General features: G+C 32.9%; 4 protein-coding genes across 14 annotated transcripts in view; 2 read left to right on the top strand and 2 right to left on the bottom strand.

The window, feature by feature from the left end:
• Positions 1–8,313, top strand: part of LOC126763324 (palmitoyltransferase app) — a 28,808-nt gene extending 20,495 nt beyond the window's left edge. The window contains exons 8-11 of one of the 4 annotated variants that reach the window (XM_050480692.1): positions 46–238; positions 442–517; positions 4,651–4,683; positions 5,685–8,313. In XM_050480692.1, coding sequence (XP_050336649.1) covers positions 46–238; positions 442–517; positions 4,651–4,683; positions 5,685–6,652 — 1,270 coding nt within the window. In that variant the 3' untranslated portion in view covers positions 6,653–8,313. Of the gene's footprint in view, positions 1–45; positions 239–441; positions 518–4,650; positions 4,717–5,684 lie in introns of all 4 variants that reach the window. The other 3 variants (XM_050480694.1, XM_050480693.1, XM_050480695.1) reach the window with 3 other exon arrangements.
• LOC126763326 (probable serine/threonine-protein kinase DDB_G0271682) lies at positions 7,645–12,078 on the bottom strand. Of its 8 annotated transcripts, none has more exons than XM_050480696.1 (5): positions 11,816–12,075; positions 11,558–11,692; positions 9,425–9,928; positions 9,177–9,358; positions 7,645–9,106 (listed from the first exon to the last, which is right to left on the bottom strand). In XM_050480696.1, the coding sequence occupies exons 1-5, from the start codon at positions 11,931–11,933 to the stop codon at positions 8,891–8,893; spliced, it is 1,155 nt and encodes a 384-aa protein (XP_050336653.1). In that variant the 5' UTR covers positions 11,934–12,075; the 3' UTR covers positions 7,645–8,890. The 8 variants fall into 8 exon arrangements, with proteins under 8 accessions (XP_050336653.1, XP_050336655.1, XP_050336654.1 ...); XM_050480698.1 differs by having other exon boundaries at positions 9,011–9,128; positions 11,816–12,076; XM_050480701.1 differs by lacking the exons at positions 7,645–9,106; positions 9,177–9,358; positions 9,425–9,928 and adding exons at positions 10,416–10,515; positions 10,571–10,864; positions 10,932–11,075 and having other exon boundaries at positions 11,816–12,078.
• Positions 12,079–12,414: 336 nt separating this feature from the next.
• LOC126763328 (protein LLP homolog) lies at positions 12,415–13,226 on the top strand. Its single transcript, XM_050480706.1, has 2 exons — positions 12,415–12,715; positions 12,782–13,226. Exons 1-2 carry the CDS (start codon positions 12,530–12,532, stop codon positions 13,034–13,036), a joined length of 441 nt encoding a protein of 146 aa, XP_050336663.1. The 5' UTR covers positions 12,415–12,529; the 3' UTR covers positions 13,037–13,226.
• Positions 13,113–14,615, bottom strand: LOC126763327 (syntaxin-17). The gene is made up of 2 exons (XM_050480705.1): positions 14,149–14,615; positions 13,113–14,085 (listed from the first exon to the last, which is right to left on the bottom strand). Exons 1-2 carry the CDS (start codon positions 14,462–14,464, stop codon positions 13,496–13,498), a joined length of 906 nt encoding a protein of 301 aa, XP_050336662.1. The 5' UTR covers positions 14,465–14,615; the 3' UTR covers positions 13,113–13,495.
• Between the last annotated feature and the right edge of the window lie 1,909 nt (positions 14,616–16,524).

Below are 16,524 nucleotides of genomic sequence, written 5' to 3'. Positions count from 1 at the left end.
AGAAATATTTTATGATTCTGTTTTCACTTTCTGATTGTTTCACAGTCGGGGCATTGCAACGGATGATTATATTCTGCAAATGCAACAACATTCCAGTCCACGCCATCCTTTAAGCGACGTGATGAGTGCTTCACACGTAGGTTCAAGTGGAATGGTTACGGCCCAACCAGTAATTGCAGGAGTAAGTGCGGGCATTAACGTTGGGGGCAATGATATTAAAAACCGCCTTTATGAAGAGGTGAGCTATTAACTCATATTATATTATATTGTAATTAATTTCCGTATATGCCTTGTTGATATCATCATTGTAATATTATATTATTTTTTTTTTTGCACATGCAACTAATGTATCACAACCTGCAATTTCACGCAACTGGATTGGACATTTGCACCAAATACATTGATCGTTACACCTTCTTTTCTTATGCAACATGACTGTAGTCTAATGCCTCTTCGGCAACATTAGGTGCTAGTAATGGAATATATCGACCACGGAGTTATGATAATCTACAAAACGGTAAGTCACAGCAGCTACAATATAAAAAGTGTTCTTTGCAAACACTTCTACCCCCTGCTACTCATCAATTTAAAAATCGACTACTAAAGCCAAAACCAGAGCGACAAATTCTCCACGAAAGCCATAGCGCACTTGCGACTCCACAAATCATTCATTCACCAACCATATCATCGTACCATTTAAATTTGAAGCGATCGCTTCATTTGCCAATTTCGCCTTCTTTCGATGCAGGAAGCTCTCCGCTTCCACTTCTGCATCACCATTCCCAAAATATGCATTCCATGTACCCTGTAGCATCACAAGCGCAGTCTTTAGCGGTAACAGTGGGAACAAATAGTATCATCGGTTCCCCCATATCAACGTTGGCGACACCCATACCTGCTGGCACGCGCAGCACAGCAAAACGTCCATCTACATTGCAACTCCAAGCGACAGCGGCCCACTCGGCCAGTTCTACAACTCTGACGACCATACATACCGCTGCACCACAGCCTCCAGCTCCAACCGATTTTAAGTATTATTCGCCACAACGAAGTACTGATTCCAATTTAATGCGCAATTATCCATTTCATAAAATTCGCGGTATGCGTCGTCAGTCAACTCAATCGGTTGATTCGCAAAAAGTTAACATAAGTGGTTATCAACCGCTCCCGATGAGGCCACGTTATAAACATCAAGAAGTCCTCTTTGAGTTAAAATCACCCACAAATCGTTTAACTATTCGTGAGTGTGACTTCGGCGGCGGTGGTGAACCCTGTGACGATGACCAATCTATAAAGGATAGTCAAATATTTCGTGTTAGTAAACGAAACTTATATATGAATCATCGATCCCCGTGGAAGGAGCGCGATCGTTATTCTAATTTATATGAATATTCGTTCAATATAGATTTAAATTCCATAATAGAGGATGCTGCTGGAAGTGACTCATCATAGTATGAAATATACATGATTTACTTTAGCTTTTGTTATATGCACTGTTGATGTCGCTTCAATATTTGGGCTAACACAGATGTCAGTATTAAAATGTAACACATATTTATTGTTATATGAGAATAGAGTTTTTAAAGCAACGAAAATACAAAGCATAGGTAACTCATACTTCAAGTTTTTCAATACGAACATTTTAATAATGAGGTTGTAAACGTACATAATTCCTGTCTTGCATAAAATGAAATTTAATATGACTAAAACAAGTCCACTATAGACGACAATATAATAATACATACATATGCAGACGTATTTGGAATTAAGAAGATGGTAGAAACAAAGTTATCATTAACTGAGAAGATAATTAACATGTCAGTCTTAAATACGCTTATTATATTATTATTTTTAAATATGTTGGACTACATTCTGTCTTCTTTTTAAATTGCTTAGTAATCCTTATTTGTCAAATTAAAAAAAAAAAAAAACAATTAGAAAGATTTGTAAAATGTGTTAAGGATATAGCTTTAAAGTTCTGTGGGGTGTATCTATATTGGCAATTTTTTACGAGTTCCCGCTTTACAATTTTGAGCCTTTGGCATATTATGTCGCAACGCTAGCATACTAATATAATGTCCTTTTGTTTTCCCGAAATTTTATTTGTGATTTTTTTTATACTGCTACTACTTCTGTCGAAATATTTGGATTATCATACATCACATTCCCTTTGAACATTATGAACAAATATTGTACCGAAAAATCCCGAAATGAATAAAAGTACTGCCATTTTTGCTAAATCTACTAACCCAAGTGACTTCAAAATATATATAGATATAAAGTTAAACAAGATTTTAAACGATTAACCGATTAAATATAGTAATACATTTACACGTTATTGAATAAAAGCAAAATTAGAGGCTTTTACGTATATATTTAAAAAAGTGGTTGATCAGCTGTAATATTCACAAAATGTATAATATTAATTTATTTAAATACAATTAAGCTAACATAACAGAGTACTCATTTATAACTTAATACTTTTGGAAATAACAAAAGAATTTATAGATTTTTTGTGAAGGTGTTTTCGAAAGACCATTGTCTACTTATTTAACACACATTTTTTATTACTTAGTTACGATCATCCTTCAGATTTTATAATCGATATTTTATATGTACTATTCAAAATTTTTACATATAATTCCTTAAAAGATCTTCGTTAGATGTTTGGCAAAGTTTCTTCCCTATGCTGTAGAAGGTACTGGAAATTACATAAGATTATGTTATCTCCACTCTGAGGTACGGCCACTATTTGAAAAGACTTTATATTCAAATTGTCATAACTTCATACCACAACCCCCTATGTAGAGGTTACAACTTTTTCTAGGAATAAAATAGCATCATCACATAAACTAGAAGTTGGTCACCAAAATTTTGTATTAACATCGCATAAATGCCTAATAAAAGCAGACAAAGACTTTTTGTGTTACTAAAATCAGTTTAAAAAATGTAAAAAATAGGAAAGTATCTGATCCACTAATTTTTTTACTGAGACGAGATAAATATCGACATTAGTTCTTCGATGCGTTTAGATTCCCTATTGGATCAATTGTGTTTAGATTCAAGGAACTTAATGAACATTTCGGTTTAAATTTGTGTATGATCGTTCTTTATGCAAATCAGCTTAGCTAGGACCCTGTGAAAATGTAACTGTGGAGAAATTGTTTAACAAGTTCACACTTATATTTGTTTCTGCTAATTTCAATATTATTAACCATTATTTTATTCATTATGTTTAGTTGTTGTTGTACGTTTACAATTTTTATATTCGTTCAACTATTTATTATCTCTCTCTTTCTCTTTATTTTTACATTTCGTACTTTCATATCGTCATTTTGTATTAATATGCAAACCATTTCGAAAAAAATGTTAACTGATTTACTCAAAATAAATGTTGAGACAAATCAAAACAAGCCGCGTCGCTTTAAAACAATAAAAACTAAGAAAAATACTAGATTGGGTGAGTTGTTTAATATTTTCAACTGTAATATACTAAAAAAAATTTTGAAATGATGAAATATAAATAAGAAATAATCCATATACACCAGTTAGTTGCGAATAATTACATATATTGTTATTCTTTTACTGTTTATGGTAGTATATAAACATGATTGCATATAAAGTTTTATTGAGATTATGATTTTCTTCTTCAAGTTTAGCAAAAATTAGCTTTATATCATAGTTTGCCAACTTGCGTTAGAAATTTGATGAATTGTGTACTCTCTTTTGCAATTAACTGAGATTTTTTTGCACGTTATTTTAAACATTGATCAATGCAATTGCGGATTGCAGTGTTTTGCTCAGATTTTTGTTTCAGCCCTTCACACAAGACGCTGTCGTGTATACATACATACATATGTCGGTATGCGTAAGAAAGAAAATTATTTTGCTTCCTTCAGAGTCTCGGGTAATTAGATAACGTTAATACAAGTATATCAAAGGACATGGATTATTTATTTATACAATTTTAAGGTCAGAATATTAGACAAGTATTATGGGAAATTAATAAAATTTTAATAATCTAACTGTCATCGAACAGTAGTACTCATTTCCGTTCTTTCAGTTGTCGTTACCAAATTTAAATGCATATTTTGTAGAAATACAGATATTAATTAATGAACTGCCTCGTAAAATGGAATTTACTTCAACTTTACATAATGATCAATTTGTATGGACGATAATATTTTCAGAAATATGTATTTAATTTTCATTGTGTGAAGGGCGCAGCCACTTCGGAATTATCGAAGTGATTTTGTTATTAACCAAAATATTTATATTAAATAAATCACACAATACGAAATGGGAAAACTAGCCATGTTCGGTAATACATTTATGTACTTTCTCTAAGTGATTATGTATATATGTATATGTATGTATATCGCATCCCATTCCCCCTCACTATACCATAACCATAAATTTGTTGGAATATTGGCTCTTGTTTATCATGTATCATTTGAGTCTGTATACAACAAATATGTGAAATATTTTTTTATTTAACCGAAAGGTACATAAAATTGAAATATGTATTTCATATTTTCTCTCTTCTTTTCTTCCCTTGTACATACGTAAATTTATGTTTTGTGTTTTTGTGGTCGTTCGAATAAAATAAAAATGAAATACCCTACAACGAAAAACCCAATTTAATTGAAGCTCCTGAATTGATTGAACCATTACTTGATGACGGTGAGAGAGTACAAAGTGTCTAAATCGAATACGGTATTTCCGCTTTCCGTTTTGCGACAAACTCGCTTTAAATTCAAACATGTGCATGCTTTATGAAAAGTGTAAAAAGTCTAAGCAATAGTTTTTAATGAAATTCATAGTTCAACACACATAGCAACATCCTTAGAATGTAATAGTACATAGCATACATATTTACAAACACAAATGATTTATATTGACTTATTGACGATTATGGACATATTTACATTGACGTGGTTCACTATTTTCCCTCTAATTTCGCAACCATTTTTAGTTCAAGGCCAGTCATATCCCCTAGAGTCCAATAATATAAAAATTTACTAGATATAAATGTTAGAAACTTGGAATATTTTTTACTTCATTGTATGTGTTCGACTGTAAGTGTGGTACACAAATATTATATATTTTGTTTTACATTTTTTATATAAACAAGGCTCCTTTGTCGGTAAAAAAAAAGTCCGGCAACAAAATATTTAATTTTCATTTGGGTCGAAAAAAGTTAAAATTGGTTTACTGGTGGATGAACAAAAAAGTTTATAAATATTTAAACATAATTTTTTTATCTAAAAAAAATTGGAATGAACATACTTTGCCTTCGCTTTTCTAATCGTACAATTGAGGTAAATGGGATTTCAAAAAAGTATTGTTTTATTTACATGTTAATATTTATTCTTTGGACTTTCACGTGACTAATATGTATTTATGTACGTATTATATATTTGCAATATAGTAAATATCTTTGGTAACCATATATGTTCAAGTAATCGGACTTGACTGGCTTTAAGCTTTAAAAACTGCTTTTTCTTGTGGTTAATATTATTTAGCTTTTACATTTAATTTTGCATTGTTACATAAACTAAAAACATTTAAGCTACTTAATTAAATATACGATTTGTTTTATATTATTTTAAAAATCAATTTTCATAACTAACAAATTTATAATACTAAAAAATGATCCGTTTCACTTTCAAAATATATTTCAGGAAACTCCAATAGCCTTGCGCATTTGGTAGACAACGAAATTCCCCTTTCCCAGATGGACGTACCGCAAACACAAACCGCACAAATGCAACGGCAATTCCGTCACCATAAAGATCGTGTACAAACGAGTTCCTCAGATAGCAATAATATTATAAATACATTTGACAGTAACGACTGCAATCCTGACGATGTAATCGAAATCGTCGGTAAATCGGAAGTTGTAGTTGCTGTGGCAGCAATCGCTGCAACAAGTCAAGCTCGTGAACGCCAGAATCGTTCGGACAGCTACAATAACTTATTTTATTCGGATAGTGGTCCCGCTAATGCAAAAAGCAATACATTACCATCGAGTGTTTCGGCTATTGAAAGTTTTGATAAAGAATCACCCGATCTTCCGCCAGAAAACAATGCAATTAACTTATCTGCAAGTATAGACATGAAAGATTCTGGAGATTTGCCAGAACAAACGGAATCAACAAATGAAAAACAGAAATCCAACTTGTTAAAACCAATTTCCCAAATAGAAAATGTGTATAGCAACGTCTTACAAAGTGGTGCTCCCTGTGCTAAACATGTAGATAGTAATCCCAGTTTACATGTGTACTCCAATTTAATGGACGAACAAAAACAGCACGAATTAACTCTACAAATGAATAAACAATATAAGCAATTAGCGCAGAAAAGTATTACATCATCCGGTGTAATGTTATCGTCAGCGTTATTAAATGACGATTTAGATTTGGACGACCCAGTTAGTGCATCATTTGTTGCACAAGAAAACGTAGACTCCAGTTTTTTATCTGCTAATGGTAAAGTGTGTGATAGCTCTATGAGTGGTCTAAACCGTCTACGTATGCTAAATAATACGACAATGATAAATACCGCACTTGATTTAGACAGCTTGGACGGTTCTAGCTTAGGCAACAATTCTCAATCGTGCTTAGTTAAAGAAGCTCCTCCATTATCCTAAGCTTCATATCGTCAACTACGAGAACAAAATAGATACTTATGCATGTATACTAAAAACGAAAAGTGTACAAGTTGATAGTTTAAACTTTGTATTTTAATTTACATAGGTTAAGATTTAATCAAACCGCAATGAAGATTTACGTACGCTTATAGCAAACGGCATTACTTGCACAAAAGCTGAGAAAACTACAAATTATGATGTGCATATTTTAAATTAAATTGAGTAGTTTGACATGTTTAATGAATTCAAGTAGTTTAAAACGAAGTTGTTAGACTTGTATAAACTAAAGGTACTGCCGCTCTCACCAGTGACTATGGATATATAAAGCTACCCATCACCAAACACCAATCAAAGAATTCATTTTTAATTTCAGTTATGATCTTTACTTTTGAAGTCGTCGGTCATGGGTAATTTCATATCTTGTCTGAATTCCGAATTTTAAAAATTTAGAATAAAGTGACGGGCTAATGAAAGAAAAATTTAGGAAAGAAGTTCGATCGTTCAGATTGAATTTACACATAACAATAGCAGTATCTGTTATGTTGTTGTTGTAGCGCCAGAAATCATTCCTGAAGAAATTTCGATGAATCGTGCCGGAGTGACAGTCCTTGGCGTGATAAAAATCCGGAGCCGTTCCGATTATTCAGACCCAACTTTCGTGGGAACGAACGGGAACGTGCCTGCTATGTATGTAAATGCTTTTTTATGCAATTATTGTAAAAATTAGTTTTAACTTTGAATGCGTAGCCTAGAGGAAGTGAACAGAGAAAGTATAAAGCATGCTGTGAATGAGCGTGCGAGAACAAAGCCATAATGAGGTACTTGCGCTTTCTTAAACGCTATATTTTTTAATAGTACTGATTTGGATATTAATTAATTCAACCAGTTAGTCAACACAGCAAGAGGTTGGTTATTTAACAATGTAAATAATCTCAACAGAAAATACCAATTTTGTTTTGTTTTAGTGTAAATTTCATAAAAATATCAAGAAACTCTGCTAGTTCGGCTGTAGCATAAAAGTACAATGGCATATTTATTATTGCCGTTAGTTTAGTGCTAAGTGTTAATGTTATTGTCATATGTCTCATTAAGTTGATTTTGTTGGGCAACCATGATTTTACCGTATTTTTCTGATGATATTTTTAAGCACAAATTATGTTTCGGAAAGAAAATTATATACGAGTTAAAGTAATGGGCATGCAAATTAATCGGCAATGGTAGTTGCAATCATCAATTCAATCGTTCATAGCACTTTATAATAACTACGGCTTGAGTTCATTGAACAATTTATGTGAAATCCTAGAAAATAAGTAAATAATAATTAGAGGTTAAATGGCTGTGCCTCAAAAGATAACCGTAGGTACGAAATAAGCTAAATTAACTTAAATTGTTCGTGGGAGTTCAGGTGCACAATTTTTAATTAAATTTTAGTTTATTATAATTGCTTTTAGATGTTAAAATGTAGAAAATATACGCGAATCAAATCCAGAAATTGCCATTAAAATATGGAAGGTACGTAAAGGTATTTAAGATTTTATATTGAACAATAAAATGTCAGTTAAGATTGTAAATAAAATAAAAAGTAAAGAAATACATATATACATGGTAAACCATATAAAAGGAAGGAATAAATAAATCAACCTGATTAGTTATAAAAGTTACTATTACTATTATTGAGATGTTATAAAGTTGTGTTGCCGAGTAAAAGATTATTACATAAACTCGTTACTGTAACTAGGTGAGAATGTGAATACTATAAATGAATAAAGCAACGAAAACACTAACATAAATATAACAAGTATTTCATTGATTTACCGTTTTAAAGTACAGAGTGTTTCCTTACAACCGATACGAGTATAACTTTCTAAACACACTGACTTAAGAAAGTATTGTGTAGTACTAATTGACAGATGACTGCTAACCGGGCAATAAGAAAACGGCCCTAAATTGAGTCAATTAAGGTTAAGCAATATGAAATTTCTCAGTTTTTCATTTTTGTAGTGATCCAAGGCAGTATCGTGCTCGTGTTTAAAATTAGTATATTTTGTTTAGAAATTTAATACTCAACACGTTTTCATTTATATGTGTATTGATATTGTCGTTAAGCTATTACACAATGAACTTATATACATATACATATGATTGCTATATTTCTATGACAAAAATTATAAATTTTATTAAAAAATAGGATTATCAATTATGCTAGCAATTCTATAGTTTATTTATAGTGCTACCTAACTATTCTTGTTGAGTGTCCTCTAGATTCACGAACACATTTCGCATTTTTTCCAAATCAGGTGGTGCCGTATCAGGGTTTCTTATCCAAAAGTGATAAGCGCGCTTATCTGTTTGTGTGAAGGGCTTGAAGCTTTTTGGGTTTAAGGCATCCGTACCTGTGATTTTTGAATTGTATCGAGCGTACAAAAACACACGATAACGCCAGTTATCGAAAGTCTAACGAATACAAAAAATTACACTAATCACAAAATGACATAGGCCCATATATTAATAAATTTCCTTGTACCTGTTTCCATTCTGCTACATGTTTTACTGCCCCTTGTGGCACTGTGTTGAGAATATCTGCTAATTTTACCCAATAATGATCCAAAATAGGATCACTACGGCGGTGTTCGTTTATGACGGGATTTTGCTCCATAAAGTTAACGTATATTTCTTTTTGTTTTTTCGACATACGCTCCTTTCGTTCTAAAAGCATAATAATATGTTGCACAACCAAATTATTTATCATATATTTTTGTGATTAACACTTACGCCTAAAGCTATTTCCAGTAGTATTTTCTTGCATCAAAGCCTCGAAATGTTGTTGTTGTTGGTGGTGTTGCAATGCATATTCATGTTGTAAACGCTCCAAGTGTAGTTCTTGTTGCTGCTGTTGATGATGTTCTTCATCAATATAGACACTAGATTTTGGGTGGACCGGTAACGGGGGAGGTGAAGAGCCGTCCACCTCAGTGTTGGAACCAGTCGTATTAATTGTCGAGTCGTAGTCAATTTTCGGCTCTATTTCCATATGACTTATTTCACCAGCGGGTATATTTGAATGCTGCATCCGAATTTTCATTGTGGGGATTTCATCAGCATTCTGCGAGTTTTGTGAACTTGTTCCGCTGGCATTAGAACGACCACCAACCGTTGTATGGTAAATGGGAGTGTCTGCGTTATCATGTAATTCCAAAGACGACTTTTGTGTCGCTGAACAACGGCATGTTGAACAAGTACCAATTGTAGTGAAGTTTTCTTTGCAAGGATCATAAACTGTATTGTATATAGAAGAATAAAATGTATATATATACAATATTTAAAACATAGTTCACAGTATCTAGATGTACATGTATCACCACAAAAATAAATATATAGTCGAGTTTTTATATTTTTCAGAATTTTTATTTCTATAAATTATGACATTGTACATTATGGGTGTATAGGTTGCTTTGGTATTCAATAAGTGCATTTAGTCTGTTCAATTTCCGATTTGCTGAATATGTCCAGCTAATCTGATTGCTGCGGAGGAGTGGTTTTATAACTAGTCCACATTGAATACGCTCGCTGATCGGTGGATGTTAGTGGTTTGAAATTTTTTACATTGTGCGTTACGGAGCCAGAGAGTTTGTAATTGTAGCGATAGTACATAAAAACTCTGTACCGCCAAGCGTCAAATGTTTGTTTCCATTCCTCCACGTTTTTTACCGCTCCTTGTGGAATATTGTTTAAGATTGTAGTCAATTTATTCCAATGGGATTCTAACAAAGAGTCGTTGCGTCGTTGAGACTGCATGCATGGGTTTTCTTCGAAATATTTAACATACATTTCCTTTTGGTCTTTAGACATTCTCTCTCCTCTCCCTGTTTAAAGAATCACAATCGAATTAATTGCTTAGTACAATACAAACTAAATTACCTACTTCTAAAGCGATTCATTGAACATGAAGCAAACTGATGTTGCTGGTAACTAATTTTCTTAAAGTGGGTGTCAGTGATGGTTCTATTTTCAAAAAGGTGCCCTGGGCCAAACAAATGAAGTTCTTGGTTTTGCTGATTTTGTACATGGTCGATATCGAACAATTGCTTCTTTCGTGTCTGTGTTTTTTCGATTTCATAGTCACTAGGGTCACATTTTGTAATTGTTTGCTCGTCAGTAATAGATAGTTTAGATCCCTCAGCTTGGTCCGAAAAACCTTGGAAAGCAGTCTCCCTATTAGAGGTTTCGGAAGTACTTGTAAAACATTTTCGACCATCTTCTGTATATTTAGTATCTTTACCATCAAAGGGGTCTCGATATTTTCGTTTCTGAACTTCTTCAAGGTGTATATTTTCATGTAATTGTAAGGAAATGTCTGTGGGAATAAAGTTCTCTACACAAGACGAGTCAGCAATGCCATTATCTGGTATGTCATTTAGATTAGCTGGAAAAAGAGCATATTAACGATACTAGATTTAATGTAAATATGTTTATGAACTTACTAGAGGCAAGTGCAGTACGGTGATCGTGAAGTTTTTATGATTATTTAGTTGAAACTGAACATTTATCAAAAATTATAATTTATCGTATTTACATACATACACATATATATTTATTTCTTACTTAACGTAATCATAATTGGATTCTAGAATTAATCTCACGACAGTCTCCTCTACGTAACCAGCAAGGATATTTTGGGAACCGTTTTTGGGCTACCTTAAAGCAAACATGAACTACAATTACGTAAATGTTTGTTTTGGGCACCTATCGGTTTGTAAACCTTTAGCTCCCAAAATTTTAGATGTCCTTATCTTATTATAGTATATGTTAAACCTAACAAATTTGTATATTAGCGATATCAATCGACTTAATACTGATACCATAACATATTGCAATAATTTGGGATTTACTGATGCTATTACTCACCTTGTCCAATTTCTATAACGAAATTGGTTAGATCATGGCGTTGCGCCAAATAATGCAAAAGCAGCTCATCCGGTATGTTGAATCCAATCTTTTTATTTCGAAACTCAAAGTTATAAATTCCAAAAGCAGCTCTCACTAAAATAGATTTATAAGTGTAATGTTAATATTTCTTTAGAATTACTCTTATTTATATAGGAATTATGGTAAATGTTTCTTTATGTACCCTCTTTTACATTATCAACAAATCATTTTTCATACCAACATTTCTCAAGTCCCAGATGTTCAAATTGCGGTTCTCTTCAGGCACTCCAATCATTAGAAGTTTCTTACTGTCACGAAATTGAAAAGGAATTATTATACCCGAACGCAGTACCATTTTATTGTCTTAAAAAGACTATATCCGAGTTAATTCATTAACACTATTCAAAATATTGTTGCCTGCAAAATATTCTTCATATAACTTCCAGGCTGAAGGATTCACTTTATTTATTTTTTTACTTATTTTCAATATTCTATTTTGTGGATAAAATTCCACACCAAACGTCAGTCGAAGAGGAATCGATCCACAAGTGGACTGTAGCGCATGAAACTCGAATCAGATCATTATTATACAAGTTATGCCATTATGTTTCGTTATTAATATTTGATTATATAAAACTTGTTATAGATACATTTTTTCAAAATTCAATCATTCATATTTTTGTTTTAGAAAATAATTAATTTTTCAACAGATATGTTGGTGTCAAGGGCATTGAAATAATTTAGTGTGTTTGCAATGATAGCTTGGCATCTCTGATAGGATTGACGTTCTTTTTTATTCAACGTTTGATCTGTCGTATAAGAGAGAACGTCAAAAATATATACGAACATTGCGAATAACATCACACGTGTTTATGTTGGGATATTCGGTTTACAATAATAAATTCTTTTAAAATAATTAAAAAAATTGGCGATTGCTAAGGATAAGAAAATATGGGTCGTACAAACCGTTCTCGTAAGCGTCGCGATGAAATGAATAAGATCAAGAAAGCGCGTTACGAAGCAAAGGAACTTATTCGATTAAAGAAAACATTGGGTCTTATAGACGCTGAAGGAAATGAAGTTATGAAAGATATGTCGGATGTAGCCACTGTAAAAACAGCAAAAGAATTAAAACTGGTAATACGAGATACTAAACCGAACCTCAAGAAATGTATTCTAGTAATGATTGTTTATAATTTTCAGGAGAAGAAATCTCGTGAAGAACAGGAATTGGAGCATGAGATGGAGGAGCGACGAGAGCCAGGTAAAAACTTTACAGAAGTTAACGAGAATACTGGAAAAGTTCATGTTTACAATAGTAAAACTATGAAAGATCAGCACGGTTCATACCCGCCATGGTATAAACCAAAGAAAACAGCTAAACGGATACGAAAGAAGGCACACGCGATGAAAAAACGTTTTAAGCAGACTTGGACAACTGCGAATGTTCCGTTGTAAAATAATTATTTTTTTCTAGTTCATAGAGTATGGTATAATATACATATGTATATATATATATATACATATATATATATGTATTTTTAATCTCACAGGAAGTATGTATTTATGGATATATAGAACATTTTTAATATAAGAAACAAAGTTTTTAGAAATAAATTACATATTAAATCCCCTGTGAAAGATTGAACCCTTGTTAGTTTAACATATAGGCTTTATTTTGGTTCATATTAAATAAACTATTAAAGTTTTATAATGTAAAAAATAAAAAACAATTCGCAGATACATATATAAATAAATAAGTCTTCATTGTATAGAACAGTAACTACGTACTCTACATATCACACCGGTCGTAGCTTGTGCTACAGAATCTAATTGTCTATTGGTGTCCACGTGTAATACCAATTGGGTGCAACCCCCTTTTGTGCATTTCTTAGTTTGTTCTTCCGACGCTGAGGGTCATTCATCTGTTCTTTCCATTTCTATAGGCTCTTGTGAACTTTCTTCTTCAATATTACCTTGCATAACTGTGGGATTTATTGAAGGGTTGCTCTTCAATACGGAACCACCTGTGAATCCAAGTATTCCACAGCCCACAGCGGCCAGACCACCTGCTTTCAAACCGGCTACCAACCCAATAGGGCCACCTACGCAAGTGCCTATCAATGCGCCAACCACTGGATACATTGCTTTTTTGTATGTAAGGGCTTTGCGCAAATTACTCTCACCAATTTGCACATTTTCAAGGGCTTCTTCGGCGTTATCAGCAATGATTCGTACATCATTTCCTTGTTCTTGAACCAATTGATGCATATTAAGATACATTCCATTGAGATCCCGAATCTCGTTTTGCAACTCTTCTAGTTCATCCAAGCAAGCTTGTCTCTGTTGCAATTGATATTCTTGCTGTTCATACTTTGTTTCTATCGGAGGAATTACTTGACGATGTGCTGTGGTTAGTCCTATTTCTGCCGGAGGGGGAGTTTCATCCTCTTCATTTTCCAATGAGCCCGAGTATTTATTATATGACGGTGCTTTTAATTTCAGCTCTTTAATGAAATTTCAGTGGTATGATTAAGAATAATATATTACTTTAGCTTTATTTAGCTTACCTAAATATTCACTCATGCCTTGGAAAGCTTTGTTTTTACCATCTTCCATCATTATATCGAAACGTTCTAAATCTTCAGAACGGACTCTTTCTCGTAGAGCATCCATCTCAATTAACAGATTCTTAATTTGTTTAATTACTCGTGTTGCATTAATTTCCTCTTTCTTAATTTTATTCCAATCACCCAAAGCTAGGCTTTTTTCGATATTGCTGCGATGATTTTTCAGGAGACTCAAATGATGTGGAATGGCGAGGTCATTAAAACGTCGAACAGAAACTTCCGCCTGTTTTAAAGGTATTTTGTCGTTTGAAGCCATTGTTTATAACTATCTGAACTCTAAGAAAAGCTATAACATAATATGGCGTATATGATATACTTCTTAAAATAATTAGAATTGATTTTAGACTTTAATAGTGAATTTGCGATTGTAGTATTTTTGATATGACAAATAAAGTCAAAATTATTTTCTTTTGTATTGCAATTTTGTTTTCATTTCATTATTCGCTATGCAGGGTTGATATCAATTAGTATGAAAAATGTTATCAAGAATACCAGACTGTTGAATATACGTTTTCAGTACAAGCTTAATGGCTGATTCTCATAGAACATTTACATAATTTTCCGTCAGATATTTGTTTCGTCAGATCATTTCGTTGGATGCTTTTGCATGAGTACGTTTAAGTAAAAAATAAACCAAGCCAAATGTTGGTCAATTCTCATCTTTCAACACTTCGCCCAGGAACAGTCATCATTTTTATTCTGGCATACCTTTTATTTTATAGCCTAAACAGGGTATATTAAGTTTGTCACGAAGTTTGTAACACCCAGAAGGAAGCGTCGGAGACCCTATAAAGTATATACATATGTATATAAATGATCAGTATGTTGAGCTGAGTCGATTTAGCCATGTCCGTCTGTCTGTCTGTCTGTCTGTCTGTATATATACGAACTAGTCCCTCAGTTTTTAAGATATCGTTTTGAAAATTTGCAAACGTCATTTTCTCTTCGAGAAGCTGTTAATTTGTCGGAACGGCCGATGTCGGACCACTATAACATATAGCTGCCATATAAACTGAACGATCGGAATTAAGTTGTTGTATGGAAAACTTTCACAATGTATCTTCACGAAATTTGGTATAGATTATTTTCTAAGGCAACAATGTAATCTCCGAAGAAATTGTTCAGATCGGTTAACTATAGCATATAGCTACCATACAAACCTAACGATCAGAATCTTGTGCTGGTATGGAAAACTTTTGCATTTGACATGGTATCTTCACGAAATTTGACATGGATTACTGCATAAGGTAATAATATAATCTCCGAAAAAAATGTTCAGATCGGATTACTATAGCGTATAGCTTCCTTACAAACTGAACACATAGTTACTAAAAGAAATGCACCTGTGAAGGGTATGTTAGCTTCAGTGCAGCCGAAGTTAACGTTTTTTCTTGTTTTCTTATTTTTTACAGGTTATGAAGAAATAGCGCTGTTGAGAAATAAGAAGGAAGAAGTCACAAACTGACCATCCCTCCCCCTCCTACATTACCGTAATTTATCCAGAGATCGCTGAACTACACCACTTAGGGTAGAGGCAAGGCTCCATACATCAGGCAATATACATATATATGTATGCCAGAGTTAATCGGGCATCCGTAAATGAGTGACTCTCTCTAAAGAGTATAGATGTTTTCATCGCAGATGCAAACATATGTACATATGTACCTGCGGATGTTTGTTTAAGCGCCGTCGCCACAATATTCATTGTTTAAAACAAAAAAAAAAATGTAATGAAAAGTAATGCTTTGCTAGTGCTTTCTAGGTACATATGTATGTCGTATGATTCTTACTTGAGGACTCAAGTCCTAAAGATGAATAACTGATTTTTCATGAAAGAGTTTATTTCGGCATCCTATTTTGATTTCAGGATTATGTATCCTGGTATATTCAGGGTCCTACTGATTTATCATTCAACTTAAAATATTTTTCCAGCTATGAGCAAGAGTTTCTTGGCTGACTCGATCCCAAGTGGTAGATAATAGATTAAAGCAAATCAGCTTATTTTGCTGCTATTGCAAACTATTTCTGTAATATAGTTTTGTTATTTTGATCCATCGGTTGGGTTAGGGGTGTGGCATAAACATGGCAATTATGTTCTCATCTTCAAGTTTTAGTTTTGTTTCAGGTAAATGAGAGGGAGCGTTGTCAATAAGTAATATTGCCTTTATTGGCAAATTCTTCTCCTTTAAAAACTATTTTACCCAATCAAAAGCCAAAATGTATAATATTTATTTTTTAATTCTTTAGTCTTATCTTTTAGCATCAATCCACTAATGGTAAAATTTCCTTTACTCATTCGAATGAATCCCAAATCAT

The sequence above is a fragment of the Bactrocera neohumeralis genome, chromosome 6 (genome assembly GCF_024586455.1).
Source record: "Bactrocera neohumeralis isolate Rockhampton chromosome 6, APGP_CSIRO_Bneo_wtdbg2-racon-allhic-juicebox.fasta_v2, whole genome shotgun sequence".
In the NCBI taxonomy this organism is placed as follows: domain Eukaryota; kingdom Metazoa; phylum Arthropoda; class Insecta; order Diptera; family Tephritidae; genus Bactrocera; species Bactrocera neohumeralis.
The sequence above is the reverse complement of the archived record's forward strand: the minus strand, read 5'-3'. Positions and strand labels throughout refer to the sequence as shown.

Excerpts from the sequence above, each read along its gene's own strand:
- LOC126763327 (XM_050480705.1), bottom strand. The coding sequence starts at position 14,464 with ATGGCTTCAAACGACAAAATACCTTTAAAACAGGCGGAAGTTTCTGTT. Across the intron at positions 14,086-14,148 it reads AGGCATGAGTGAATATTTAG|AGCTGAAATTAAAAGCACCG; the intron begins GTAAGCTAAATA and ends ATTTCATTAAAG.
- LOC126763328 (XM_050480706.1), top strand. The coding sequence starts at position 12,530 with ATGGGTCGTACAAACCGTTCTCGTAAGCGTCGCGATGAAATGAATAAG. Across the intron at positions 12,716-12,781 it reads CAGCAAAAGAATTAAAACTG|GAGAAGAAATCTCGTGAAGA; the intron begins GTAATACGAGAT and ends TATAATTTTCAG.
- LOC126763326 (XM_050480696.1), bottom strand. The coding sequence starts at position 11,933 with ATGGTACTGCGTTCGGGTATAATAATTCCTTTTCAATTTCGTGACAGT. Across the intron at positions 9,929-11,557 it reads CGTTATAGAAATTGGACAAG|TTTATGATCCTTGCAAAGAA; the intron begins GTGAGTAATAGC and ends TATACAATACAG. Across the intron at positions 9,359-9,424 it reads TACTGGAAATAGCTTTAGGC|AACGAAAGGAGCGTATGTCG; the intron begins GTAAGTGTTAAT and ends TTATGCTTTTAG.